Genomic DNA, 26,977 nt, shown 5'->3' with positions numbered 1-26,977 from the left:
CCAGAGATAGGGGAAAGGACCCCATCACGAAATTGCCTCCCCAGGTTCTCAGGTTATAGCTCATCAGTGTCACCTGTAGTTTTGCTAGAGGAATAACTTAATGAGCACAAATCCTGCCAGTACCTTCTGGCGGCGCTTGGAGTATGACAAAATGAGCCTTTTCATCCTCATGGTCAGGAGAATGAGACTTGCTAAGGACCCTTCTATTTATTTTATTCTCTTAGGATAGGCATAGTCCCACTGCCAGGGCCACCTCCTAGGCCGTTTGTGTGAATTAGAAAGAGGTTCCCTCTCCTGATGAAACCAGCTGGGAATGGAAAAACAGCCTCCACCACACATGTCCCCCTCTGATTCTCCAGAGCAGACATCTTTTGGGGGAAGAAGAATGGCACATCAGAGCCCCCATGACCTACGTGTTATATATGGAGAAACTAAGACCCAGAGAGAGGAGAACAAACTTGCCCAAGGTCACCCAGTGAGTCAGTGATAACGAAGGAGTAGCACTCAGGTCTCCCGAAGTGCAGCCTGTGTGATTGCCACAGATCATCTCAGGGTGTGATAAACAGCTTTGTAGCCCATTCTTTCCCCCACAGAGCATAGCAGGTTCAAGGACTGTCAAACTCAGACCCAGGGATCCCTTGTCTCTCACTCAGTGTTCTTATTACATGTGTCCTCTACCCGAGACAGGGAGGCTCTCATTCCTGGGTACTCATGAAAGGGCGATGACAAAAATGAGGACAGAAATGGAGGCAGATAACTGAGTAACAATCTCTGCAGTCCACTCCCCACATCCCCAACACACGCGGGGAACTACAGTTCCGGTCCACCTAGATCAGTGCTTCTCAGACTCAGCTGTGCACCAGAATCAAAAACATAGACTGTTGGGGCACCTGGGTGGCTCAGTTGGTTAAGTGCCTCACTGTTGTGCTCAGGTCTTGTCTTGATCTCAGGATTGTGAGTTCGAGCCCTGCTTTGGGTTCCACACTAGGTATGAAGCCTACTTAAAAATCAATCAATCAATCAATCAATCAATCAGAGACTGTTGGCCCTTCCCCCAGAGTTTTTGATTTAGTGGGTCAGAGGTAGGCCTGTGAATTTGTATATCTAACAGCTTCCCAGATGGTGTTGATTCTGCTGGTCTGGGGACACACTTTGAGACCCAGTGGCCTAGAAAAATAGACAACCCAGCTTTTCCTCCCTCACCTTCTTCTCTCTCTCTCTCCTTTCATGTCCCCCTCTGTAATTTTCTGCTTCGTCCTCCTCCCCATTTTTAGTCTTCTTCCCATGTTTGAAACCATGATGGAAGGAGCCAAGCTCTGCCAGGGACCTGGGTTCTAGTTCTAGCTCCATCACTGACTAAATGTGTGAACACAGGGCAAAGTCACTTCCCCAGTCTAGGCCCAAGGACAGACAATCCCCCACCCTCACAGCCCCTCCCCCAGGCAGGACCACATCTACCTGGGTTCATCTCTGTATCCCCAGATCCTTTGTGCAAATATGTACTTGAACAGAGGCTGGTGAATGAATTCAATGGCCTTTCAGCTTCCTTGCAGCTCAGACTCCAGGTTTCTGACTTCTTCCTTCCAAATCTGAGCTTTTCCCTCTTCAGTTGAACATGATATTTAGGGTGTTTCTAGAACAAGGGGAGGGGTGAATGCTCTGGAATGTGGGGCAGAGAGTTGAGGGGACACAACTCTAGAACAGCGTGTTAGCTGGGGGAATCAGGTCCCAGACAACAGATACATGACTCTCAGGGACAAGTAAGCGTGTGTGCTCAGAAGCTGGGAGCACCTAGGAGTCGGCGGTTAGACTGGGTCCCCCACGCCGCCTGAGGTTCCGGCAGGGGGCGCCAGAGAGAAGGCCAAGGCCAGCCTGGTTAGCCCAGGTGTCCAGTCTGGGGCGGGAGGGTGCGCCCTAGGGGCGTGGACACCGCCGAGAAACACCCTGGCCGCATTTAAGTAGCTGCAGGCCAGTGCCAGGGAGGAAGGAGGCGAAAAGTTCCAGCAACTGCTGACCTACTCGGACCCAGAGTTAGACGCACCGACACCCAACCCGGCCCCAGCTAGCTCTAGACCGCGCCATGCGGGGCCCCAGCGTCGCTCTGTGGATCCTCCTCGCTCTGCGCACAGGTGAGGCCCGACGGCCCGGTCTCGGGAGCAGGAGCGGAAGTAGGAGCTGGGGCGGGGGTCCTGCAGTTCTCCAGCCCCGGACCAGGGTCCCACGCAGCTAGGAAGTGTGCTCTGAGTCCTTACCTCCCGGGAAAGAGGGGAGGCGTAGGAAGGCGCCAAGTGCAGCTGAAGACGCCGGGGGTTGGGGGGGGGGGAGGGGGGGTACTAACACTGACCCCGGCCGACTGGGACGTCCGGAGGGCTTCTTGGGGGAAACGGCATTGAGCTGGGCCTTGGAAAAACGGGCCTGCTGACCTGCCCAGGAGAGGGGCGGCCAGAGGCGTGGAGGGGAGCGTCTTGGAGGGTCGGGGGGACAGCTGGGAGGGTGAACGCTCTTGGTAGGCGTGGAAGCCCGAAGAGGGTTTGGGGGCCCGGAGCGACTCTGCCTCTCCCGAGCCCGGGAGGGAAGCGGGAGGAGATTCTAAGGGACCGGTAGTGAGACGTGAGATACGACCCGAGCCGGGAGCGTGTGTGCCCAGAAGCTACGAGCACCCTAGGGCGCCCTGCGAGGTGCAGCGAGGAGGAGGGGGCGCTGTCGGGTCTCCTCGCGTCTGCACCGCCCTCTCCCAAGGAAGTCAGGGCCCAGGGCAGTGAGGCGTGAGTCTGGGCATCGGGGAGCTGCTGGCAGGGACGGGCGGACACAGGATGGGTTCACCCTGTGACCTCACCAATACAAAATCTGGACCCGCTACCCGGGTCCCAACTCTACGGTTGTCGGGACTACCAAGGTGCAGTCTTGGGGCTCTGGAGAGGGGGGACGCAGTTTCACATTCCAGGATGCCGCCAGGAGCTGGGTTGCAAAAGGAAGGCTGTGGAGGACCCTGCAGTCTTGACCCTTGGAGTGGGGATGGGAAGGACAGGCTGCCAGGAGAGAATGACCTGATTCCTGGGGGTGGGGAACTGGATCCAAAGCTGGACAGGGTGAGTGGTGGAGGAACTCAGGTCTTCCAAGGCATCGACTGCAAGGACATCTGGCCTCATTTCTGCTGGGGCCCCCAGGTTGGATGCTTTCTGGGACCCTGACCCGGTCAGACCTCGGGACCCAGGAGGCTCCCCACCAGGAGGAGGGGTCTAAGCAAAAGTCCACGAAAGAGCTATGTGTCCTGGCTCTCTACATAGGTTTACTTACAGCGTAGAAGGTGGCTTTTCTCATCTGCACTCTGATGACAGAGCAAGCTCAGAGAGGTGAAAATAAGTTGCCTGAAGTCACTAGCTCCTTCTCCAGGAGCGGAAACGTGAACTCCACCTGCTGGTTCCTCAGCTTCCCCTTGGCACTGTGACCCTGAGGGTGGGTTTGCAATGGATGTAATCACAGATACTCCGAGAGGATGCAAGTCTCCTCAAGGGCAGCCGTAACCACTTCCCAGTCTCAATTCCCGGCTCCTGAGGAGGGCGTAGGGATCCTGAGTGAGAGAACCTGGTCCATCACCCTCTTGTTGGAGGACACAGAGGCCCCAAGACTAGGCAGGAACTTGCCCAGTCACGGAGCCAGCCGCGACTCCCCAGCCAGTGCTCTTTCCAGCCACCAGGCTAAGCAGGTTCGGGGGTAGCCCAGCACTACCCCTGGAGACGTTCCCTGGCCTCTGTAAAGTGCCAGGCTCTGAGCTGCCCCAAGTGCAGGAATATGCGTGCAGTCTGTGACACTTTTTGCCTCGGTCCCTCCCAGCGGGAGGGCAGGGCCGCAGTAGAGCACTGGCTACACAGGCTCGTGGGGTTACACACAGCTGCTGGAGCCAGCCTGCTTGGGCTGGGGATGCCAGGGGAGCCGGACCTCACTGTCCCCTGCCCCCAGCGCTCGGCGGCATGGAGGTGCGGTGGTGCACCACCTCAGACCCGGAGCAGCAGAAATGCAGCGACATGAGCAAAGCCTTCCAGGAAGCCGGTATCCGGCCATCCCTCCTGTGTGTCCAGGGCACCTCAGCCGACCACTGCATCCAGCTCATCACGGTGAGCCCTGCCCCCTCACTCCACTACCACACCCTGCCAGACGGGAGGGCTCTGACTCACGGGGGAGTACACAACAGCGTCATTCACAGAGAAAGGTGCCGATTTCCTCCCTGCCGGCCGGGCATTAGGATCTCCTGAGTTTCCCAGGCAACAAGGGCCGGCTTGTTTCCCACCAGGGCCCAGGCCAGCCACTGGGAGGCCACAGAGAGGGCCCCTGCTCGGTGGGCGCCAGTAGGGAAAGATATCTAAGAGGCAGAGTTTTCCTTCCACAAGGCCCCTGCTAGAGTAGGGACACTACCCACCCCCACCAAGGCGCGCCCAGACAGCAGCCCCCTCAGTGGCCCATGGTAGTTAGGCCGTCACGAAGCTTTCCCGAATGGGGCTTGTGCACTTTCTCAGGAAGGAGGAATGAAGACCAGCAGTCCTAGGTGGGTGAATGGGGGTGGGAAAGAAGTGCTGAGGGGCGGATCTGCTCAGCTGGCACTGACACTCAGAGGCAGGACTTCAGTGGAAGGACAGTGCCTGGAGGGAAGCTTTCTGGACAGGCACAAGGGAACCTGGGATTTCATTTCAGCTCAGCACTTGATTTCTCCCCAAAGCTAACCCAATCATATAGTACCACATGGGCCAGGGGCTTCGGTCAGGCTCCACTGGGAGGAAAGCGATTATACTGAACTACAGTTTTATCATGGACCCCATGACACCGATAGGTATACTGCCATTTGTGTTTTGAAATAAAAAAGGGAAAAAATGAAGCGGGAATTTGTGGGATTCAGTCTGCATCTTAGAAAATCTGAAAAACAGGTTAACAGTGGAGGCGGAGGTCTGAGAGGCAGGAAAATGAGGGAGGCTCACTTTGTACTACATACCATTTTGTACTATCTGATTTTTTTTAAGTTCATTTATTTATTTTGAGAGAGGGAGAGAGAAAGAGAGTGAGAGCACACAAGCAGGGGAGGGGCAGAGAGAAGGAGAGACAGAATCCCAAGAAGGCTCCGCACCATCAGCGCAGAGCCCGGTGCGGGGCTTAAACACACAAACCATGAGATTATGACCCGAGCAGAGATCAAGAGTCAGACGCTTAACCCACTGAGCCACCCAGGCGCCCTGAAAATTAATATTTTTTAAATACATAATTAGAAAAGGCAAACCCTTGGCCTAGGAGAGCTGTCACCTAGGACCTGGTAAAGCGTGAGCCCGCTATACCCTGGTGGCTGCAAGGCTGAGCCAGGACAGGGTTCCTGGGCCAGACAAAGAGGACGAGTGTGGACCTCCATGGCTTTTCAAGGGGCCCTAGGCAGACTAGCGGGTGTCTGTGAACTCCTCGTCGAATGGGCCGGGGTGGCTGGGCTGGGCTGACCCACATGTTCCCAGCAGGCCCAGAAGGCTGATGCCATCACCCTGGATGGAGGAGCCATTTATGAAGCAGGGAAGGAGCATGGCCTGAAGCCCGTGGTGGGCGAAGTATATGATCAAGGTCAGAGGGCTGAGTGGGAAGAGGGGCGGGCCAAAGGACAGAGGATGTCACTCTGCAGCAGGTTTGGCCCTCGAGCTGGTCAGTAGCCCTGTCCCCAGAACAGTCCTGGTGTCCAGGCCAGACCAACCCACAGAGACTCCCCTAAGTCTCTCTTGCCACCCCCCCTTAGAGCGGGGGCGCCACAGACATAGAGGGCCAGTTTAAGTCTGTTCTTCCCTGTGGGGAGCCCAGCCGGCCTAGAACTTGCACCCACAAGCCCTTATAGCTGCCCCATGTCTGCTATAGTGTTAGGCACAACTGACTGGGTGAAGGAGACTTCGTAATGCCCAGCGCCCGAGCACTTCAGTGACCCTGTGTCAGAAACGGCACAAAGTGGGGATAGGGGCTGGCCAGAGGTATTGCCTAGGACCTGCAGAGCTCAGCCGACCAAGATCAAATCCCAGTCCCGCCCCTTCCTATGGTCCTCTGTGGCCTTGAACAACCTTCCTTCCTTGACTGTAAAATGGGGGGAGTAACCCCTGTCCTGTCACACAAATGAAACGAGTCAGCCTTGACTCATGGTGTGCACTTGACACATGGTAAGGGCTTGGAGATGTGAAAGCCTCTGCCCCAGTCCCTGCACCTTGCACCAGATCTGTGTCTAACTCAGAATACGTGGTGCGCGCACATACACACACACACACACACACACACACACACACACACACACCCATCTCCCACAGCCTTCCCAGGCAGGGTTCCAGCCTCTCTGGTGGCTTCTTCCCTGCCACCCTCACTCCTCTCCTGTCTCTCCTTCTAGAGGTTGGTACCTCCTATTACGCCGTAGCTGTGGTCAAGAGGAGCTCCAATGTGACCATCGACACCCTGAAAGGCATGAAGTCCTGTCACACGGGCATCAACAGGACGGTGGGCTGGAACGTGCCCATGGGCTACCTGGTGGAAAGCGGCCGCCTCTCCGTGATGGGCTGCGACCTGCTCAAAGGTAAGGGCTTTGGGCCAGGCATGCTTCTCCTGCAGGAGCGCTGGGTCTCCCCACTGGCCGCTGCGCTGCCTTTCCCTCACAGGTGACTGCCCTCAGGCTCACCTTCGTCCGCAGCTTCCTTTAACTAAGGAGCAGCCCCATCGCACCTCCTCCAGGGCCTTCCGGACACCTACTTGGTGCTGGCCCTCTCTTTAGTGCTGGCCAGCCTGCTGTTGCTACCGTTTAAGTTCTGGTTGATCGGCCCTCCAGGGCACTTGACTCTGGCTCACTCATCACAGTACCCTAGGATACCCCTGAGCACGAGGTCCCACCCGTGTTTGGGAGGCAGTGATGCTCAGGGAGCAGCTCTCACCTGGTAGACCTGTGTAGGTTCCTACTTCCAGAGACGGGTCCTCGTCATTACAGATGAGAAACTATTTTTGGGGGGCCCAGACAAGCTGCTGGCTTATACCCAGAAAGCTCACAAGTGGGTGACCCCAGTTGATTCATTTCTAGTAAGAATAGGGCTGTCCTGCAAATAGAATGTGTCCCATGGAAGGGAGGTGAGAGTGATCTGAGAGGGGTTGTTGAGAATAATACATGCCAAGGGAGTGAGCTGAAGCGCTGAGTGCCTGACTGAGAGCACTCAGGTAGAAGTTGTGCTTCTCCTGCTTGGGGTTTCTTTTCCTGGCCACCAGTCTCTCCACGGCAGGCATAGTACAGTGAAGTGGCCCCTGACACATGACAACCACATTCTTAAACTGCCCTCCTGGGGTCACAGCACCCCCAGTAGAGTTTATCCATGAGTGTGCTACCTCCTGGTTTGTTCCACGGGTGACCAGCCCCTGTCGGTGGGGGCAGGTGGGAGAGCATAATCGTCTTTTTTTTTTTTAATGTTTATTTATTTCTGAGAGAGAGAGAGAGAGAGAGAGAGAGAGAGAGAGCATGAGCAGGGGAGGGGCAGAGAGAGAGAGGGAGACACAGAATCCGAAGCAGGCTCCAGGCTCTGAGCTGTCAGCACAGAGCCCGACGCGGAGCTCGAACTCTCATGAACCGCGAGATTATGACTTGAGCCGAAGTCAGACACTCAACCAGTGGTTGAGCATAATGGTCTTTTAAAGCCCAGACTTTGCTGTCAGATAGATGTACATTTAAACCCTGGCTCAGCCTAGTCTCCCTCATTGAGCTTCAGTTTCCTCATCTGTAACACAGGAAAATTAGCACTACAAGGCTGTGATGTGGGAAGAGCTGAGATAATTCACACAACGACTTTGCACAGTACGTAGCACAGGGTATATCCTCACTGCACAGAGCTGTTGCTACATGAGCTCAACTCCTATACCTCTCGGGGGCACCTTGCTATCGTATACGCATACACATGCACACACAGACACGCACACATGCACACCCGCATGGGCCACACCCACATATGCACAAACCCATACACACACATGCACGCATACACATGCATTCACTGCCCCCATACAACCCAACCACTGTGTAAACCAGCACAACCTGCAAGAGCTTGGAAGCCCTGTCCCCTCGGATGGTGGCCAGATATGGGTGGCCTGTCTTTCAGTTGGCACATTTATTAAATTTCTGTTCCTCTGGGAGGAGGCAAAAAGCAGACCAGGAAAGGGAGCCCACCCTGGAAGAGTGTGGTCCAGCTGGGTGATGAGCCAGCCTCCTGCTCACCCTATGTGGCACTAAGGTGACCTTAGCACAGGATAAATATTTGCCGAAAGGGTGGACACTGGGCCTCGGTGCTGGCGGCGGCCCCAAAACCATGCCAATCCTGACCACTTCACCGTTTCCCTGCCCCTTCCTGTGTTTTCGAAAGCGTCGTCTATGAAATTAATTGTAATCGTTATGTAATAACTTCTTTCTTTCCCCGCTTTCATTGATGACACGTAACTGATTTGAAGTGAAACCCACAGTGAGGACAGTAGTTATTTGACAGTTGCCCTTTGCGGGCAAGTGGAGATAAATGTTTTATCCCCCAGAACTGTTTTTAAAATAGTGAAATTCACTCCCAACACCCCTTGCTGCTTTTGTGGCCCCAGTTTGGGAGTCACTGACCCAGTCCAGCTCCCCAGTTTTGCTTGGACAGAAGCTTGGAGGGTCCAGCGAGTCCCTGAGGAGCCCAGCCCGCCCTAACTGCAGCCTGAGGAGAGTGAGCCCTCCCTGGGGGCCCTGGCCCAGGGGTCTGACCCCGTGTGGCTAACTGACCTCCCTCTGCCTCCTTCCCACAGCTGTCAGCGACTATTTTGGGGGCAGCTGTGTCCCCGGGGCAGGAGAGACCAGCTACTCGGAGTCCCTCTGTCGCCTGTGCAGGGGCAACACTGCTGGGGAGGGGGTGTGTGACAAGAGCTCCCTGGAGAGATACTACGACTACAGTGGAGCCTTCAGGTGAGAGGAGAGGGCAGGGGTGGGGGGCGCTGAGTCAGGGATGAGGCCTTGAGGCCACAGAGCGGGTGGTAAATAGCCGCACTGAGAGGTCCCAAGGGTGGGGCAGTGTTGGCTGCATCTCTTCAAAGCACCCTTTATATAGTTCATGTGCCTGGTTAGTTTAAAAACATCAACCTGGAATATGCCGGACTGGATTTGCTCACAAAATCAACATGTTTGGTGTATTTAGAGAGATGAGGGCCTAGAGAGTAGAAAATGACAAAAACAGCCTTTTGCCACTTTTGTGTCCCCTTTCTGGTGTCTCAGACTCACAGGGAGGGTGACAGGAGTGGGAAAGTGTGGCGGGAACCCTGGAAGTCCTGACAGTCGGAACTGGCCTCAGCTCCGCACCTGATTAGGGCTGGTACTTTGGATGCGCTCTCCTTGGAGCCCAAAGAGAGTCTCTAACAGCATGTGGCATAGCTACGTCTGTCCACAGCTGAGGAAACATGCTCAGCAGGGCCGGCAGTGGAAGCCTCCTGAACCCCTCTAACTGCCTCGGCCTCAGTGTTTCCACCCGGAAGCAGGGAGCCTGCTGGTGCCCCACGCCCCAGGGTGGGATCTGGGGAAATGCAGTTTGGGGCACAGAGAGAAAAACAGTCCTCAGTCCTCGAAGCCAGAGCCTTTGGCCCGCCCCGCTCTCCTGGTATTCCCCCGGCCCGGACCCTGCTTCTCTGCTGGCTGTGGGGACCCAGGCAGCCCTTTGCCCAGTAGGGCCTGGCCTGCCTCCCTCACTGGGCAGTGACGTATAAAGGATACATAAAAGTCCTGGTCCCTTCCACTCAGGGGTTTTTGGTGTGGCATGAGAAGGTCTTACCTAATCCCCTGCCTCAGGGCAGAGTCATCTTCAAAACACCCTGAGCATTGAAGCTGTTGATAACAGCAGCTGCCCTATGAGTACCTGCTCCACTCAGGCTCCGAGCTGGGCTGTACAGTGTCTATGCTGATTGTAAAGGATCTCTCCCTATGGAGAGCTACTTTCTTATCCCCACTTTAGAGGTGATAGAGGCTAGGAGGGCTCCACAACTTGGCAAAGCCACACAAGAAACAAACCAGGGAGCTAGATCCTGGGACTGCCTGACCGTGAAACCTGTGCCCACCATTACACCATCTGTTCTGGAAGTCCAGAACAGACCTCCAGAAGGCAGATGAGCTCCACCCAGGCTCACTGGTTTCTCCTCTGCAGGTGCCTGGCGGACGGGGCAGGGGATGTGGCCTTTGTGAAGCACAGCACCGTGCTGGCGAACACCGATGGTGAGTAGGGAGGGCCGGCGTCCAGGAGCAGGGTCTCAGGCCCTGTAACTCTCCCTAAAAGGAAGAGATGAGTCTCATGAGTATAGTTCAAACTGCTCTGTGGGGCAAGGGGCTGCCCTGCTCTGATTTGTGTCTGGCATTGGCTCCCACTTTCAGACTGGATTCTGACTGCAGAACATTTGCAAATCTCTGCATTAGCCCTCATCTACCATCCCTTCTCCCATTATCTGAAGAAGCCATCCCTTATCCCTGAACAAGGTCATATTAAATTGGGTTAGTGTTATGTGTTGATCCACTAAAAAAAAATTTTTTTTTTGCAATCATTGAGCTATAGAAAATTTCTAAGAGTCAGTCATAGAATTTCCATTTATTTTTACCCAGATTCCGGCTTTTGCCATTTGCCACATTGGATTCATCATTCTTTCTATACTTGTGTATGTTCTTTCTGAATCATTTGAGAGTATGTTTGCCTGCCTCAGACCCTTTAATACTTCAGTGTGTATCTCCTAAAAACGAGGAGACGTGGACCTAGCCACAGTAACAGTCATCAAATTCGGGAAACATAACATTGACACAATACTATTATCTAATCTACAGCCCATATTCCAGATTCACTAGTTTTCCCAATTCTGTTCTTTGTAGCCATTTTTTTCAGGCCGCAGACCTAAGGTGTGATCACATGTGGTATTTAGTTGTCAGATCTCTTTCGTTTCCTTTAACTTCAAGGAATTTCTCAATCTTTGTTTTTGTGGCAGTGACATGTTTGAAGAGTCAGGCCAGTTATTTTCTGGAATGTCCTCTAATTTACATTTCTGTCGGGATTTTTATTTCTTTAATTTGAGGTGTAATTTACATGCAGCAAACACTCTCGTTTTGAAGTACAGTTTGGCAAACTTTGCCAAAAACACAGTTGTATAACCACCAACACAATCAAGAGAGTGATTGTGACAGACCTCTCGCCCCAAAAGTTTCTTGATGCCCCCTTCTGGCATCCACCAATCATTTCTGTCTCTATAGTTTTGCCTACTCAATAATGTCTGATCACTGTCTTTTTTTTTTATCACAATCTTTTTTTTAATCATAACCTTTGCCTTTAAAAGCAAAAGGTCCATCATGTGGTCTGACATTCAAGAAGGCAAACAATAAGAACCAGATTTGAGAAAGAGGAAAAAAATGATTTGAAAAAGGAGGAAGCACATAGGATTATCTCCAGAGCAAGATGATCCTATGAAAATGGACAGCTGGGACTTGGGCCTTAAGATCAAGCAAAAAAAAAAAAAAAAAAAAAAAAAAAATTGGAAGGTGGAGAAAGAATAGGGCTGTATTGGGTTAAAATTGGCACTTTTAGTATTGTGATGGTAATCTAAGGAAGTCTAAATAATTTTTTAAAGACTATCTTCATGCAAAAGATTGGTAAGAACAAAAAAGGGAATTGACATAAATGTCTGAAGCGACGGTGGCTCTAATGGTCCCTAGCCAATGAAAAACAGTGGCAGATCGAAATACCAAAGTGGTACGTTTGTCTCACCGGAAGGCCAGATATGCCCCCAGAGCTCTATACAAAGGCTTTGCAGCAGATTAAAAATAGAGAAGAGCTGGGGAGGGAGGCGAGAATGGCACAGAGTAATTGTTGAGAGTGCTATAAATGATCATGCAGTCATTAAAAATGACCTTTATGGAGTTTTCCAAACTATTGCTCTCGGTTTTGGGGTTTGGTTTTGAAATAGCTTTGGAGGGAACAGAGTTTTCATGATCCCACAAATGATTTTTTCCCCCTCCTATTTCCTAGCAGAGGCTTATCCTCCTCATTTTAAAATTGAAAAGTCATAAACATATTGTTATGTAATGCCATCTGTTGAGTTACAATCTTAAAATTATTCTTCTTAATATTCTTAATCTGGTGTCAATATTCACTCTTTCAAATAAATCTGGTTTTCTATCATAAATGAGTTTTATGGAAATTTTCCAATAGTGTGGGAAAATACTTTAAAATGACAAGTGGAAAAAAGAAAAGTAGGGTGCAAAATTGCCTATCAAGTGTGTCCTTAGCCATGTTAGAAATGGTTAGAAAAGAGAACAAAGGACTTGGAGGAAACATCCTTAGACATTAATGGATGAATGTTGGATGAATATATGGGCAAAGCTTTGGAGAGTTACCCTTTTCTCTCTGGGCCACAGTTCTGGGTAGATTCTGTCTGGCTGTGTTCCCACCATGGCCCTCTCCCCTGCTCTCTGCTCAGAGCCAAGTTTAGAGCCAAGCAGTGAACTCCTGCTTCATTTCTCTCTCCCCTTCTGAGCTCCCCTTTTTCTCTTATTCTTTTTATCATTAATGAATCGTCCTGTTTGTGCTGCATTACTGTCAGAGACCTCAAATCCGTGTTGTTAATAGAAACTGGGGAAAGTCTATAGAAAATGTAATACACCTGGTCTTGTGGAGTGTGGTCACCAAGCTCCTCTTCATTCTGAGTTCTGGGTCCCGCCTCCCGGAAGAGTTTCTGTTCACCATGAGTCTGAGGCTCTTTACACCCTAGCCTCTCCTCAGCTCCCTCTCCTGGGCCTTCCTGAGGCCTTTCCCAAACCCCTCCCAGGACAGAAGTTGGCTCACCACAGGCTTCCTATCTTCCCAGGGAAAACTCTTCCCTCCTGGGGCCAGGCACTGCTGTCGCAAGACTTCCAGCTGCTATGTCTGGATGGCAGCCGGGCTGATGTCACCGAGTGGAGGCGATGCCACCTGGCTCGGGTGCCTGCTCACGCGGTGATGGTCCGGCCTGACACAGATGGGAGCCTCGTGTTCCAGCTGCTCAATGAAGGCCAGGTGAATTCAGGGCACCCCCCTACCCTGCTTAGACACAGCTTCCCAGATGGTACCGAACCTTCTGGTCTCTCGCCAGGGTAGGAGCTCACTCCAGTGAGAGCCATCATGGGGCTGGGCCAGCCAGACCAAGAGGGGCAAGACTCAGGGACCCCCACCCCTGCCCGGGGCGAGACCACAGCCGAGGAGGTCTCTGTAGTGTCCAACCTTGGTGTGAAGGAGGGACCGACTGTGTGAGCTGGCAGCCAGAAGGGCAGACCAGAGAGGGGAGACCCAGGACTCAGGAAGCGAGGAGGCCTGGGCTCAGGCACCCCTTAGAGAAAGCTGCTCACATTTGTGGCTCTTAAGACCAAAACCAGAATATATGAGCAAATAAAATGGCAAAGCCAACGAAGGTCGAAGTACCCCATTAATTAAATGTGCTGAATAATGTTTTGCTGAGACCACTGTTTACAAGAACAGCACATTTCTGACTGTGGGGCACCCCAGCTTTAGCTAGTTTTGTCCCATCACTTGTCCTTAGTCCCATCCACACCTGGGCCATAAGTCCTGTGTTCACTCAGCTGGGTGTGACAAGGCAGAGTGCACTGGGGGAAGGAGGCAGTGCCTCACCTGGTCCCCAGAGTGGGCGCCTGGCCAGAGGGCATGGGAATAAGGAGCTGGTGGCATATCTGGGAGGGATGTGTCCCCCTTCCTGCTGGCATCACCTCACCAACCCCCACTCTCATCCCTTGACACACAGCGTCTATTCAGCCATGAGGGCAGCAGATTCCAGATGTTCAGCTCTGAGGCCTATGGGCAGAAGGACCTGCTCTTCAAAGATGCCACCTCTGAGCTGGTGCCCATCGCCACACAGAGCTATGAGGCCTGGCTGGGCCGCGAGTACTTGCAAGCCATGAAGGGTCTCCTCTGTGACCCCAACCGTAAGTCCACCGGTCTCTTGCCCCACTGGCTCCAGCCCAGCCGGACCACAGGCATGGCAATGCTTTCTGGAGAGGCAGCTGGGAGAGGACACTCACCCCAGGAGCTGTGCCCCTTGGCCTCCATGAGAACCAATTGCTTCCACCTCCCTGCCTCTGGAGGTTTGGGGAGGAAGCTTCTCCAGAGTTGCATGGCCTGCTGTACCCTGGGTCTGTCTTGGGAAGGGTCTCCTTGCCCTTCCACACAGAAGTCATCAAGTCCCATCATTCTCTCTCCACAATGCCTCTCTCTTCCTCCTCCCCACCCCATAGCCAAGGCCCTGGTTCAGCCATTGTCTGTTGGCTGGACCATTGCAGTAGTCTACAAATGGGCTTCCTGCTTCCTGCCCCCTACAGCCAGGGAAATGGTATGCCACTCACTTAGACACATGGCAGCCATGATCTGCCTCAAGCCTCCTCACAGTCCCATGAAAGAGGCGCACAGTTACCCCCTTTCTGTAAGAGGAAACAGGATCAGATATTTAAAAATCTTACTTCTTACAGCTAATGAGGGAGAGAACCAGACTCTCCCTTGGGTCTGGCTCCAAGCTCTTCGTACTGAGGTACTGGCCCCCATGGCCCCTGCCCCGCAGGCCATCATGCTCAGGGCCAGCCCCTGAAGCAGGTGTGTGCGGTGGTGACCACAAGCTCACACACACTCACACACACAGGGCTGCCCCGCTACCTACGCTGGTGTGTGCTGTCCGCTCCGGAGATCCAAAAGTGTGGAGACATGGCTGTGGCCTTCAGCCGGCAGAAGCTCAAGCCAGAGATCCAGTGTGTGTCGGCCGATTCTCCCCAGCACTGCATGGAATGGATCCAGGTAGGGGCCGCGCCCAGAGGGGCAGAGCAGACCAGAGGGGCAGGCGGTGGCCGTGCCTGGGATGGTCCTTACCAGTCCTCCCCCAGTGCCCTGGTCTGAAGGAAACAGGGTAGGTTGGGGAGGAGAACACCTCCTGTGACAGCCCCACAGAGAAAAGGTAGGAGGAAGGCCTGGCAGGGACCAGCCATCCCACCCCAGGGGACGGCGGGGGGGGGGGGGTGGTATTTCCTTTCAGGGAACCCAGGAATCCCTCCTCACTGAGTGGGTGGTCTGGGAGCAGATGGAGCCCGAGACTGGCCCAGCCAGGCACTGGTTGACCTGTGGCCTTCTATAGAGAGAGATGAAACAAACAGTACTGACCCTTACTAAGTACAGTGAACGCTGATGTCTTCTGTGATGGTCTATCCCAGCCTTTTTTTCTAAGCTTGTCATGGTTCATTGCACTGATTTGGCATCCGCTGATATGCTGCAGTCAAAAGCACTGGCCCTGTGGCGGCCCACACAGCTCTGTCCTGCTTTGCTTCTCTGCCTGGAGATGGAGGCCAGGACCGGGAGGTAGCCCTAGGGCCCTGCAACCAAGGATGCTACTGTGGTCACAGGTGGCCCACCAGCCCTTGGAGTCCTGGGCTCCTCCCTCCTCTTTTTTAAGAGCAAGTAGGTAGAGCCTATGGTCAGGAGCCCTTATCAGGGCAGTCCCCAAATGCAGGCCGGACCACAGCGCCTCCGGAGTGTCCACACTGCCCCAGCCAGGCAACCACATTGACTTAAAGGCCAAGAAGAGAAGCATGGACAGGAATAACAGGAGGTCAGGATCGTGATAGATAGCAGTCACACGAGCATGCGAGTCCCGGGTGCCACACGCTGTGCTGAGATTTCACGCGGGCCGCTTCACTTAATCCTCACAGCACCTCTATGGGGTGGGTATGATCACTGTCAAGTGTGGAAACTGGGGCCGGGAGAGGCCGAGGAAGCAACTTGCCCAAAGTCACCCAGTTCATGGTGGGGGAGCCCCTCTCCCCAGGGGCCCACAGGAGGCTGGCCCCAGCATGACCACAGGTAACGCCGAGGAAGGGTGGGCCTCAGTGGAATGGAGAAGGGGAGACTGGAGGTAGAGGGCCGTTCATTTCCTAAGGCTGGGCAGGCTGTCCTGTGGGGGGCAGCTGGGGCCACAGGCTGCAGAGCAGGGACAGATGTAGGAGAGAGGTTTCAGCTCCCTATAGGCAGGAGCCTTCTCTCTGTCTAAACTCAAACAGGGCCCAGGGGCTGCCCAGTGCCCTACGGGAAGAGTAGCAGACTTGGAGGTTCCTCAGAACCCCAGCAAAAGGCTCAGAGATACTTGGTTCTGAGGCTCTCAGGGATGGTGTCCAGTGTAGCTCTGATACCCATCTGCTTCCAGGCCATGGTGACTCTGGGAAGGGGGTGCCAGCTGGAACGAACCCTGGGCTGTAGGTAGGAAGTCTGGGTGAGGGAGGAGAGGGCCCCCAGAGACACACCCTCCAGGCTCAAATACCAGTGCCACTGCCTGTTATTCCGCCATCATGCCTCTGGGCCTGAACAGTGCAAGGTACCTTCCTGGGGTGCAGATGTCCCCTCTCTCCCCTGGCCCCATTCCCTCTCCTTGGGGTTTGTCACACTACTATGCCTTGATTATTGGCTAATCCCTTTTCAGTGTCTGAGGGGTCACCTGCGCAGAGGCTTCAGAATTCACAAGATTGGGTGGAGAGTGGGAGACCTGGAGCGCATCAGGAGGGTCGAGAAAAGAGGGCCCTGGGCTCCTCCTGCTGCCTCCTGAGGCAGAGCTATTTAGCCATGAGACTGCTGTCTTTGAGCCTGGCTCTTTCATACATTCGCATACACATTCGACAAATACACATTGCATTTGTGCTGGATGCTAGCCCTGGGCCAGGTGCTGGGGACACAGTACAGTGCCCCAGGCCTCTCAGGGCTGGCAGTCCCTGGGGAGACCCCACCCCAAGCACAAGGGCAGTGATAGTCAAAGTTCTGCTCAAAACAGGGCCTGGCAACAGATGTGTCGGTAAACATTTATTCAAAGAACAAAGCAGACGCCCATGGATGGGAGTGCTGGTTTCATGCCTCTGGTCCTCCAAGCACCCCTTTTGCCCACACATCTCACTAGGGTGGGGTAGGATGGGGTTCCTCGGGGAAGAGAGCAAGAGGCCAAAGTCCCCAGCACCTCTGTCAAATCCCGACACCTTCTCTGCCCGGTCACCCGTTCTGTCCCATTTCAGGCTGGGAAAATTGATGCTGTGACCCTGAAAGGCGAGGACATCTACATGGCGGGAAAGGAATATGGCCTGATTCCAGCAGTTGGGGAGCGCTATGCCCGTGAGTGTGGTTGCTGGGTCCCCTGGCCTCTGCTGAAAGCAGCTGATATTTTCATATATATATAACCCACCTCAGCCCTTTTCAAAAGCTCCCCCTCAGTGTCCCTTTCCCAGGGCTGGTTGCTGTCAGTCACAGGCAAACCCCAGATCTCGGGTTTCCCATCTAGTCATTAAAAGCCTGGCAGGTGTGGGCAGACCTTCTATAAAAGGTCAGAAAGTAAACCCTTTAGTCTTTACAGGCCATATACAGACTCTGCATATTCCTTTTTTTTTTTTTTTACAACCTTTTAAAAATATTAAAACCGTTTTTTAAAACATTTTTTAATGCCTATTCATATTAGAGAGAGAGAGAGACAGACAGAGCATGAGCAGGGGAGGGGCAGAGAGAGGGAGACACAGAATCTGAAGCAGGCTCCAGGCTCTGAGCTGTCAGCACAGAGCCCGACACAGGGTCCAAACTCATGAACTGTGAGATCATGACCTGAGCAGAAATCAGAAGCTCAACCGACTGAGCCACCCAGGCGCCCCTAAAAACTGTTTTTATGCTTGTAAGCCAGGCCATACAAAAGCAGGCTGAGTATTTGCTGACCCCTCGAAGAGAGAGCCTCCTCTGCCCTTCCAGCCTGACCATGTGGCTCATAGAAGGTGGCCCTGGGGACTGTCCTTCCTGTCAGCTCATGCACACCTTCCCAGTGGCCCAGGCTGGGGCCTTGGTGTTCTGTCCCCGTAAGTGGTGACCTCAGGTCATTTCACTTGGATGTGAAAAATCTTTGGGCCTAGGAAAAATGTTTCTGCAGTCCTCAGCTGTGCCTCCACCTTTCTCCCAAGAGGTGAGAAAAATACCACCTGAGTGTAAGGGAAGGGAAATCTCTTTGGGTAAGGAATGTTGGGGAATGGGTTGAGGGACACAGAACTCTGAAAAGTGGAGCCAAGGGCTGCTTCCCAGCCTTGGAGGGGGACAAGCAGGGGTCCCACTGCTGGATGTGTACTCCTGAACCCATGCAGACAGGGCCTGGACCCGAAGCAGAGAGAGGCACTTGGGGCAGGACCATGGCTCTGGGGCAGGAGCCGCCTGAGGGAACGGGTTGAGGGCAGGAGGGGATTTGCGTTGGCTCATGCCTGGCTGAGGCCGGAAAGCACCAATGGGGTCCTCACTGGTGTCCCCTCCCCACAGCGGAGGACAGCAGCAACTCCTACTTCGTGGTGGCTGTGGTGAGGCGGAACAGCTCCTACGCCTTCACCCTGGATGAGCTCCGGGGCAAGCGCTCCTGCCACTCAGGGTTCCACAGCCCCGCGGGCTGGGACATCCCCGTGGGCGTCCTGGTGCAGAGGGGCTTCATCCGGCCCAAGGACTGCGATGTCCTCACAGGTACCACCTTCTGCAGGGACGTAGACATGCAAACTCTGTTTTGGGGTCTACTGGGTTGGGGGCCGGGTCTGAAGGTCAGGGAGCCCACCCCCCGCAGGATCCCACAGAGCAGCCCAGAGAGATTTCCTCTTCCTCCTTGATGTGCCCCTTTCTCTTGGGAAGGTTGGGAATATCCTTTTGTTTTCTTTTTTCTTTTTAGTTTTTTTACATTTATTTATTTTTGAGAGACAGAGAGAGACAGCATGAGCAGGGGAGGGGCAGACAGAGAGGGAGACGCAGAATCAGAAGCAGGCTCCAGGCTCCGAGCTGTCAGCACAGAGCCCGATGCGGGGCTCGAACCCACGAACTGGGAGATCATGACCTGAGCCGAAGTCGGACGCTTAACCGACTGAGCCACCCAGGCGCCCCAAGGTTGGGAATATTCTTGCCTACGTTTGGAGCCGTTGTTGGGTGGAGGGTGCCACGCTGCCCCGTCCCGCTTACCCAGAGTGGAACTAGCTCCAGTGGGCATGAGGAGCAGGGGGTATGGGTGAGCTCTGGGCCTGGCGGTATCACCGTCCAGTTATGGGTCTGTCCCCATATCCCAGCAGCAAGGCATCTGGGGGACCTCGCTGGAAAGTGGCCAGGCTTCTGTACAAGTGCTGAAGAAGTCACGTTTACCAAGCAGCCACCTTATGCCATACACAGGGCCCTCCCCACCTGTTAAATCACATACATCCATGGTGAAAGGAAGGCAGTAGGAAGCTGGCAAGATCCTGGGCTGACTGCACCTCTGTCCCGTCTGGCACCTCAGAAAAAAACCACATTTTTTTTTTCTAACCATCTCCACAAGCACACAGAGAGTGTTAGGGTTGGCTGCTCCCACTCCCACACAGCTGGGCACTTGCCCTGACTGGAAGAGAATAGCTTATGAGGTAGTGAGTTCACCATCCCTGAGGGAGTCCAAGAGAAGATTGGGTGACTACCAACCAGAGGCTGTCCATGGGATTCCTGTATCTGGACAACTTCTGTACTCCCCTCATCCCTGTGATTCTCACAGGAGGAGACATGCTCATCTGAGCCAGGTGGGCGGTGCAGCAGATGGGTGGCCTTGAGCTGTCGGGCCAAGCAGAGTGGGCAGACTTGTAGGGGAGTGGCCCTCTCATCTGCCCCTGAGCCCCCACTGCCCTTTCCCCTGCTGGCCCCTTGACACAGCCCTCCCCCTCTGCTCCAGCCGTGAGCGAGTTCTTCAGTGCCAGCTGCGTGCCTGTGAACAACCCCAAGAACTACCCATCCTCGCTATGTGCGCTCTGTGTGGGGGACGAGCAGGGCCGAAACAAGTGTGTTGGCAACAGCCAGGAGAGGTACTATGGCTACAGCGGCGCCTTCAGGTAAGCAGTGGCCTGGTGGGCAGGCCTGGGGCCAGCACAGACGCTGGGTCCCTCCTGCCAACACCTGCCTTGGCCTCTTGTGTGGCAGGTGCTTGGCTGAGAATGCGGGGGATGTCGCCTTCGTCAAGCACACAACTGTCTTTGACAACACAAATGGTACGTGAGGGGGGCTGGGGCCAGAGCAGGACCAGATTCTTGGGGGTTTGTTCCCTATCTCCAACATGATGCAGGCACTGGGTATTGCCAGGATTGGGGTACAGCAACAGCTAGGAAAGACTGAGTCTAGGGGCGCCTGGGTGGCGCAGTCGGTTAAGCGTCCGACTTCAGCCAGGTCACGATCTCGCGGTCCGTGAGTTTGAGCCCCGCGTCGGGCTCTGGGCTGATGGCTCAGAGCCTGGAGCCTGTTTCCGATTCTGTGTCTCCCTCTCTCTCTGCTCCTCCCCTGTTCATGCTCTGTCTCTCTCTGTCCCAAAAATAAATAAACATTGAAAAAAAAAATTTTTTTTTAATTAAAAAAAAAAAAAAAAAAAAAAGACTGAGTCTAGAAGGCTCTGCCCCTTGGGGATCCCAGGGGCTCCAAGGGCCTCTCAGGAAGAATAGACCTCAGGGCACATGTCCAGGTGGGCAGGACACATGACAGTTTTTACCGGTCTAGAATCCAAATCTCCATTCCACCAAAATGGTAGAAACTCAACCTCAGTCCATTTGGAGAGACCCCTTCTTGGGCATTTATATTGTGTCTAGGTATGGTGGGGGGTGGGAGTGGGCAGGTGCAGGGGGACAGGGGCCTCTCTCCACAGGGTCATCAGTTCACATCAGCATCTGGTCTTTGGTCCTGAGCAGGTCAGTGTCCCGTGCAGGGAAATCGCCTCACATCTCTTAAGCCATACAAGGCAATGCACAAACCCATTCACATCACATGGGTGGCTTTTTCTCTGGAGTCACCTTCCTGGGCTCTGACTGGGAAAAAGGGCCCAGAAACTCTATGCTCCAGGCCCCCCCAAACCCACTCCTGGGTCCTATTGAGGGGCAGGGGACTTTGGCATGCCTCTCTTCCCTCCCTGCTCCTGTTCCATTTTTGAAGACTGGAGGCTGTTTCCCCCCCCCCCCCAACACCTACTGTTTGTTCTTTCTCTATACCCTGCCTGCACCCAGGCTTTGAAACCCCAAGTGCTGGGGGCTCAGTCTTCTCTCAGAAACTCGTCCCCAAAACTCAGTGCAGAAAGGTGCAATGTGGCCCGAAGGGGAGGAGGAGATTGGTGAAGAAGAAGCAAGACCTGCAAGAGAAGAACATCAGTTAGGATTTCAAAACTCAGATGCCACCCTGCCTAAGAAGTGTTACCAAAGCTGGGAGGGCTCCAGGCCCCGTTGCCACAACCCCTCGCCCCTGCAAAGCTCCTACTGGAAGAACACTTGGGATCATCCCCCCAAGAGGAGGGAGATTTGTGCTCCTGCAGGAGCCAGTGAGCCTGGCCTGGCCCCAGCCCCAGGCCCTCTGTGGTCTCAGGATAGGGGGAGGGGAGGGGCCGGTCCTGGGGGGACCCTTTCAAGAGTCACCTGCATCGAGGCACCCACCTCCCAGGGGCACTCATTCCCCTTTATTTTTATCTCTACTTGTGGGCCCACCTGGAGTTTCTTCTGGAAGAGGGTGGATACTAAGTGAATAATACATGAAGACACAAAAATAGTATGATTCCCGAGGGCAGCGTTTCTCAGGAAGCCCTTGGGCCAACAACCCTCTGCTTCAGAAACATTGGGTTGCTGGTTTAAAATACCGATCCCTGGGCCCCACCCTAGACCTAACTTTGAAACTGCCTCTTCCACATCAACACATGATGTTATACCTTTTCTGGTTTGAGAACTTCAGCCATTAGGGTAAGAGGTCCACCACCACCTTCAGGAGCCCACCCCACCTCAGGCCCAAGACCTGTAACACACAGGTGGGGCTCTTGGCCTGGGAGTGATTAAGAGTCTCCATTTTGTCATTTCATATGCAATAGGAGTGGTCATACTCACTTTGTGTTACTGCCATGAGGAGAGAGCAGTGCTTGTGAAATACCTGTCACACTATAGGTTCTCCCTATTCTCTACCAGTGGTAGCTCCTACCAATGTTATTTTTTTTTAATGTTTTTATTTATTTTTGAGAGAGAGAGAGAGCACAAGTGGGGCAGAGGCAGAGAGAGGGGGACAGAGGATCTAAAGTGGGCTCTGTGCCGATAGCAGCAAGCCCGATATGGGGCTCGAACATGCAAACTGCGAGATCATGACCTGAGCCGAAGTTGGACGCTCAACCGACTGAGCCACCCAGGCACCCCGGCTTCTACCAATGTTATTAGCTCAACCAGGTTCTCCGGTCCTGGTAGGAGAGCAGATAAGTTGGAGAATGGAGAGGGTTGAGAAGCTGGCTACATATGGCCACCTCTCCCCAGTCAAGGATTTGGGAATCCAGAAGGAAAGCAGCCTCTTTCTTCCTCTCTCCCAATGCTCCATCCTCTCAGGCCACAATTCTGAGCCCTGGGCTGCTGAGCTAAGGTCAGAGGACTATGAGCTGCTGTGTCCCAACGGGGCCCGGGCCGAAGTGTCCCAGTTCGCGGCCTGCAATCTGGCACAGATACCATCCCATGCTGTCATGGTCCGGCGGGACACCAACATCTTCACCGTGTATGGACTGCTGGACAAGGCCCAGGTGAGCCAGGGCAGGGGCTACATCACTGGGGGGTGGGCAACCAAGTGAGCCAGGGCCCCGGGTGCTTCAGTCTACCTGGAGCAGACCTCAGGAGGAACTGAGGAAGCCTGGAGAAAGTTCTGACATGCTCACTTAGTCAAACCATTCCTCCAACTATCCTTTCTGTGTCTTGCGTTATTAATGTTTCCTTCTCAGCCAGATCGTTCTCACCCACATATAAACCTGCTGCTGTTTCTACCATCTTGAAAAAAACAAATGAGCCCCCTCTTGGTTTCACAGCCATTGTAGCCATAATCCCACCCTCCTAGAGCAAAACTCCTTCAAAGAGTCATCTCTACTCAAGTCACCAGTTCCTCTCTGGTCTCTCTCTTTTTTTTTTTTTTCCCCCAGTGTTTATTTATTTTTGAGAGACAGAGAGAGACAGAGCATGAGTAGGGAAGGGGCAGAGAGAGAGGGGGACACAGAATCCGAAGCAGGCTCCAGGCTCTGAACTGTCAGCACAGAGCCTGACATGGGACTCAAACGCACGAACTGTGAGATCATGACCTGGGCTGAAGTTGGACACTCAACTGACTGAGCTACACAGGCGCCCCCTCTCTGGTCTCTCTTAAGGATGGAGACCACTCTAGACAGGCCCCCGCAGGGCCGTGAACCTGCCCTGAGCTAGATTAAAGTGAGCCATGGTGCTGAGTCCAGTGGCTGTTTCTCAGCCCACATCTCCCTGACCCTTTAGCCGCATTGGCCACAGCTCCCACCTGCTGGAAGTGCTTTGCCCCTTGGCTTCCAGGTGCACACCTGCCTGGCTCTCCTCCCAGGCTCTATAGCAGTTCCTCCTCATTTCCCTGGCTTGTAATGACTGGACTGCCCCAGGGCTCTATCCTAAGCCCTCTTCTCCACTGCACCCCTGTTGACATCGCCTCATCCCACATCGTCAGCAGCCATCTGTGTACTGACAGCTCCCAAATTTATGTCTTCAGCCCTGCTTTCATCCCACCCTTCCATCTTTAACAGCTGCCTACCTGACATTTCGACTAGCATTTCTAACAAGCTTCTCGGCCTGAACAAGCCCGCAGCTGGACTGCCCTGCTTCCCTCAGGCTTCCCCCCTGCTGTGGATGGCCACTCCAGACCTCACATTTCCTCAGGAGTCTTCTTCAGCTCCTGTCTTTCTCTCATGGTCTACATCCAGTCCATCTGCAAATCCCATTGGCTCAACTTTCCATATACATCTGGAATGAACCCAGACTGACAACAGGGTCCTTGGTTCCCACCCACTCCACCCCCTCCCCCACTTCCCCATCTCCCCCCTTCTCTCCCCTGTGTCCCCCTTCTTCCCGCGGAAGCGATGTGGGGAAGAAACCTGTGTCAGTGCACATTTTCCCGGGGAGAAGGCTGGCCTTTCATCAGATCCTCCATTATCCGTGAGTCCCCCGAAAGATTGATGGCCACTTTGATCCTGCTTACTGTGGAAGCTATCATCATATCTGTACTCCAGCTTGCTAGGTCGGCAGGCCTATGATTTCACATCAGTCTTGGTGCCCTGAAATCCCTTGCTCTTTGGGTCACCATATGTAAAGCCTGAGTGACCACTGGGGAGGCCAGATGAAAACACATCTACCTGTGGTGCTTCCAGGACCTGTTTGGAGATGACCACAATAAGAATGGGTTCAAAATGTTCGACTCCTCCAACTACCATGGCCAAGACCTGCTTTTCAAGGATGCCACGATCCGGGCGGTGCCTGTGGGGGAGAAAACCACGTACCGAGACTGGCTGGGCCCTGACTACGTGGCGGCTCTAGAAGGGATGCTGTCTCAGCGGTGCTCGGGTGCAGGTAGGTTCACACCTCACGGGAAGAGCAGGTGTCCCGCCACATTCCCCGTCATCCCTCCCAGCCTTTCACCCCATATCCTGAGTGAACTGAGGGCCTTTCCGGGTGGTTACAGACGATCAAGGTGAGGTGTGGGGGCAGCGGGGAGTGTGGTCTGAACAGGAAGACTGCAGACAGAGCAGAGACACTGGCTGTGTAACCCAGACAGACCTAGATAAAGAATATAAATGCTGCCAGTAATGGTCCAGAGAGGATTGAAGCAACCACATAAATATACATGAAGTATAATTTTGGAAGGAATGAATATGTAAAGAAACCAGGGGAAAGAAGAACTGTACCAGGGCAGAAAGAGGGAGCCTCGCAGAGTCGAGTGCACACAAGTGCGCTCGGTCAAGTCCTGCGCTGGTGTGCCCACTGCCCGCAAATGCGGCTCTAGGTGCTCTGAGGCCTTAACTGCCTGTGTTCGATCCCTCAGCGGCCCTGGTCCCCAGCCTGTCCCAGTTGCTGCTGCTGCTCCTGCCACTCCTCACAGCTGGCCTTCTCCATACCGCCCTCTGAAGCAGCTCCAGGCAAGCCTAGCCCTCCCTCGGAATGGAAACCTACTCAGAAATCTCCATAAATAGGCTGTTCTCTATGGTGAAGCGGGTTAGCACTGCTCAGAGAGACAGGAAGTGTGAGAAACCACGGAGCTCCTCAGAGCTGCGATTCTGACACCAAAGAGGAGGTTCTGTGATTGCTGCAAACCGGAATAAAGATGAATGTTAAAGGAAAGCCCCCCCCCCCACCTCGAGTTGAGTTGGATGCGAGCAGTGCTCCTGCGTGAACCCAGCCTCTGCCTCCCAGGCACCACCTGTCCCTCTGCCACCTGAGGTGGGCGAGCTGGCCAGCCTCCCAGTCACGCCCCACCCACGGCTGGCAGGCCGCCTCCCTGCAGATCCATAGGCTCCCACCACCGGAGGAGCCTCACCAGGCTCAGGATTGGAAAAGGCCAGTTACCAAGGAAACAGGCTGAGCCCCCCGCTTCCCACATGGCCCTCTCAGGCCCTCTCTGCTGGAGCCTGCCCTGCTGAGCTGCCCAGGGGACCCGTCCTCTGCCGGTTCCCTCTTCCCCTCTGAGGAATGGATGCACACTTGGCACCTCCTGTTAGCCCCTCTCCATCTGGGCTCTAGACTCCCTCTTCCGGCCTCCCTCCTTAGGACACCATGTCTGTCTAGGGAGGCATCCACCAGATGAGGCTACAGTCGGGCCTGCCAGGGAGGTGAAGCTGCTGGACACAGACAGCCCTTTGTCCTTGTCTTCTGTGGCTTGGCGTGGCCCAGACCACCCGACATACCTGATTGTGCTGGGCCAGAACAGACCACAGGGGTGAACCCTCAAGGGGGTCCTCAGACAAAGGAAATGCTTCTCAGTAAGCATCCCCCCTCCTGAGTTTCCATCTCAGATTATCCTCTTGTCCCACCCCCGCACGACGCCCTCCCCTCCTCAGATGCCCCTGCACATCTAGCAGCGGCAGTTGCCTCCCGATGGAAGGACTCAGCCTCAAGGACCTGCCCAGAGAGCTCCAGGCCTGGAGCAGGAGGTAACCCGGCCTCCGAGGCAGCACAAGCCGTCTGAAGAGGCAGGAATGGGGAGATGCCCTTCTCTTTGTCACAGGAGCCATGGGCCGGGTTAGGCACCAGTGAGGAGCTCCAGCTCCTCTGTGTCAGCAGGAGGTCTCCTCACCCAGGCCTGTACTAGCTGGATGAGGCCACTCAATCCAGAGGAAGGGTCCCACCTTCCCCTCCCCTGTGAGTCAGAGGAAAGTGCCTGGAGAGGGTCTTCTCTACTCCATTTTTGCCACGGTTGTTTGAGGAGCCAGAAAAGTTTCCAGAACTGCCAGCTCTTCCTCTGAATTTTCTTCCCTGAGAAAAGGAAAAAAAAAAAAAAGAAGAAGAAGAAACAGGAGCAAGCCACCCTCTCAGCAGACTGGGAGCCGCGTGGGTCTTGAGCTATTTGCGTCTAGATCTGCGGGGGCCTCGGGGACGCCGATGACAGGCTGGTTCCTGGTGCTTCGCCCCCATCAGGGGGCGTTGGGATGGATACCTTCCATCTCTCAGCAGTGAAGGAGGCCCCTGGCAGCATCCTGGCCACAGTCGCGCCGTCCCGAGGAGTCTTAGTCACCATGCTGGGGAAACTCTACCCCACTGCCAAGGGCAGAAGGAGCACCCTCCACTACCAAGCTTTGTACCCTCTTCACCGCGGGGAGTGAATGATTCTCTGACCTGACGATTGTTTGATTTTTTTTTTTTTAAGGGAGATTCGTCCAGTGAGAGTGTATTTGTGTTTGGCTACCCTGGGCTAGTGTGCTGCCCAGGGTGTGACACCAGTAACCATGAGCCACTGAGTATGACATGTGTGAATGCTGTGTAGGGTTGGATTTTCAGGTGACAGCAGGGGGCTACCACTGTGTTAGTGCTAATAAAAGATGTTGGTTTGTTTTTTTTAAATAAAGCCGAACAGCCCTGCACCTGCTGAGGCTTGGAATCTGA

The 26,977-nt window shown here is 54.1% G+C and overlaps 1 protein-coding gene across 1 annotated transcript; it reads left to right on the top strand.

Annotated features, from left to right (window-relative positions):
• Positions 1–1,874: 1,874 nt before the first annotated feature.
• Positions 1,875–26,977, top strand: MELTF (melanotransferrin). The gene is made up of 16 exons (XM_043594499.1): positions 1,875–2,129; positions 3,961–4,115; positions 5,493–5,592; positions 6,392–6,574; positions 8,806–8,962; positions 10,188–10,255; positions 12,883–13,070; positions 13,810–13,990; positions 14,698–14,849; positions 17,099–17,195; positions 18,369–18,563; positions 19,777–19,933; positions 20,022–20,089; positions 22,433–22,620; positions 24,253–24,451; positions 24,924–26,977. The coding sequence occupies exons 1-16, from the start codon at positions 2,081–2,083 to the stop codon at positions 25,004–25,006; spliced, it is 2,220 nt and encodes a 739-aa protein (XP_043450434.1). The 5' UTR covers positions 1,875–2,080; the 3' UTR covers positions 25,007–26,977.

Source organism: Prionailurus bengalensis, chromosome C2 (genome assembly GCF_016509475.1).
Source record: "Prionailurus bengalensis isolate Pbe53 chromosome C2, Fcat_Pben_1.1_paternal_pri, whole genome shotgun sequence".
In the NCBI taxonomy this organism is placed as follows: domain Eukaryota; kingdom Metazoa; phylum Chordata; class Mammalia; order Carnivora; family Felidae; genus Prionailurus; species Prionailurus bengalensis.
This window is presented reverse-complemented; position numbering and strand designations above follow the sequence as displayed.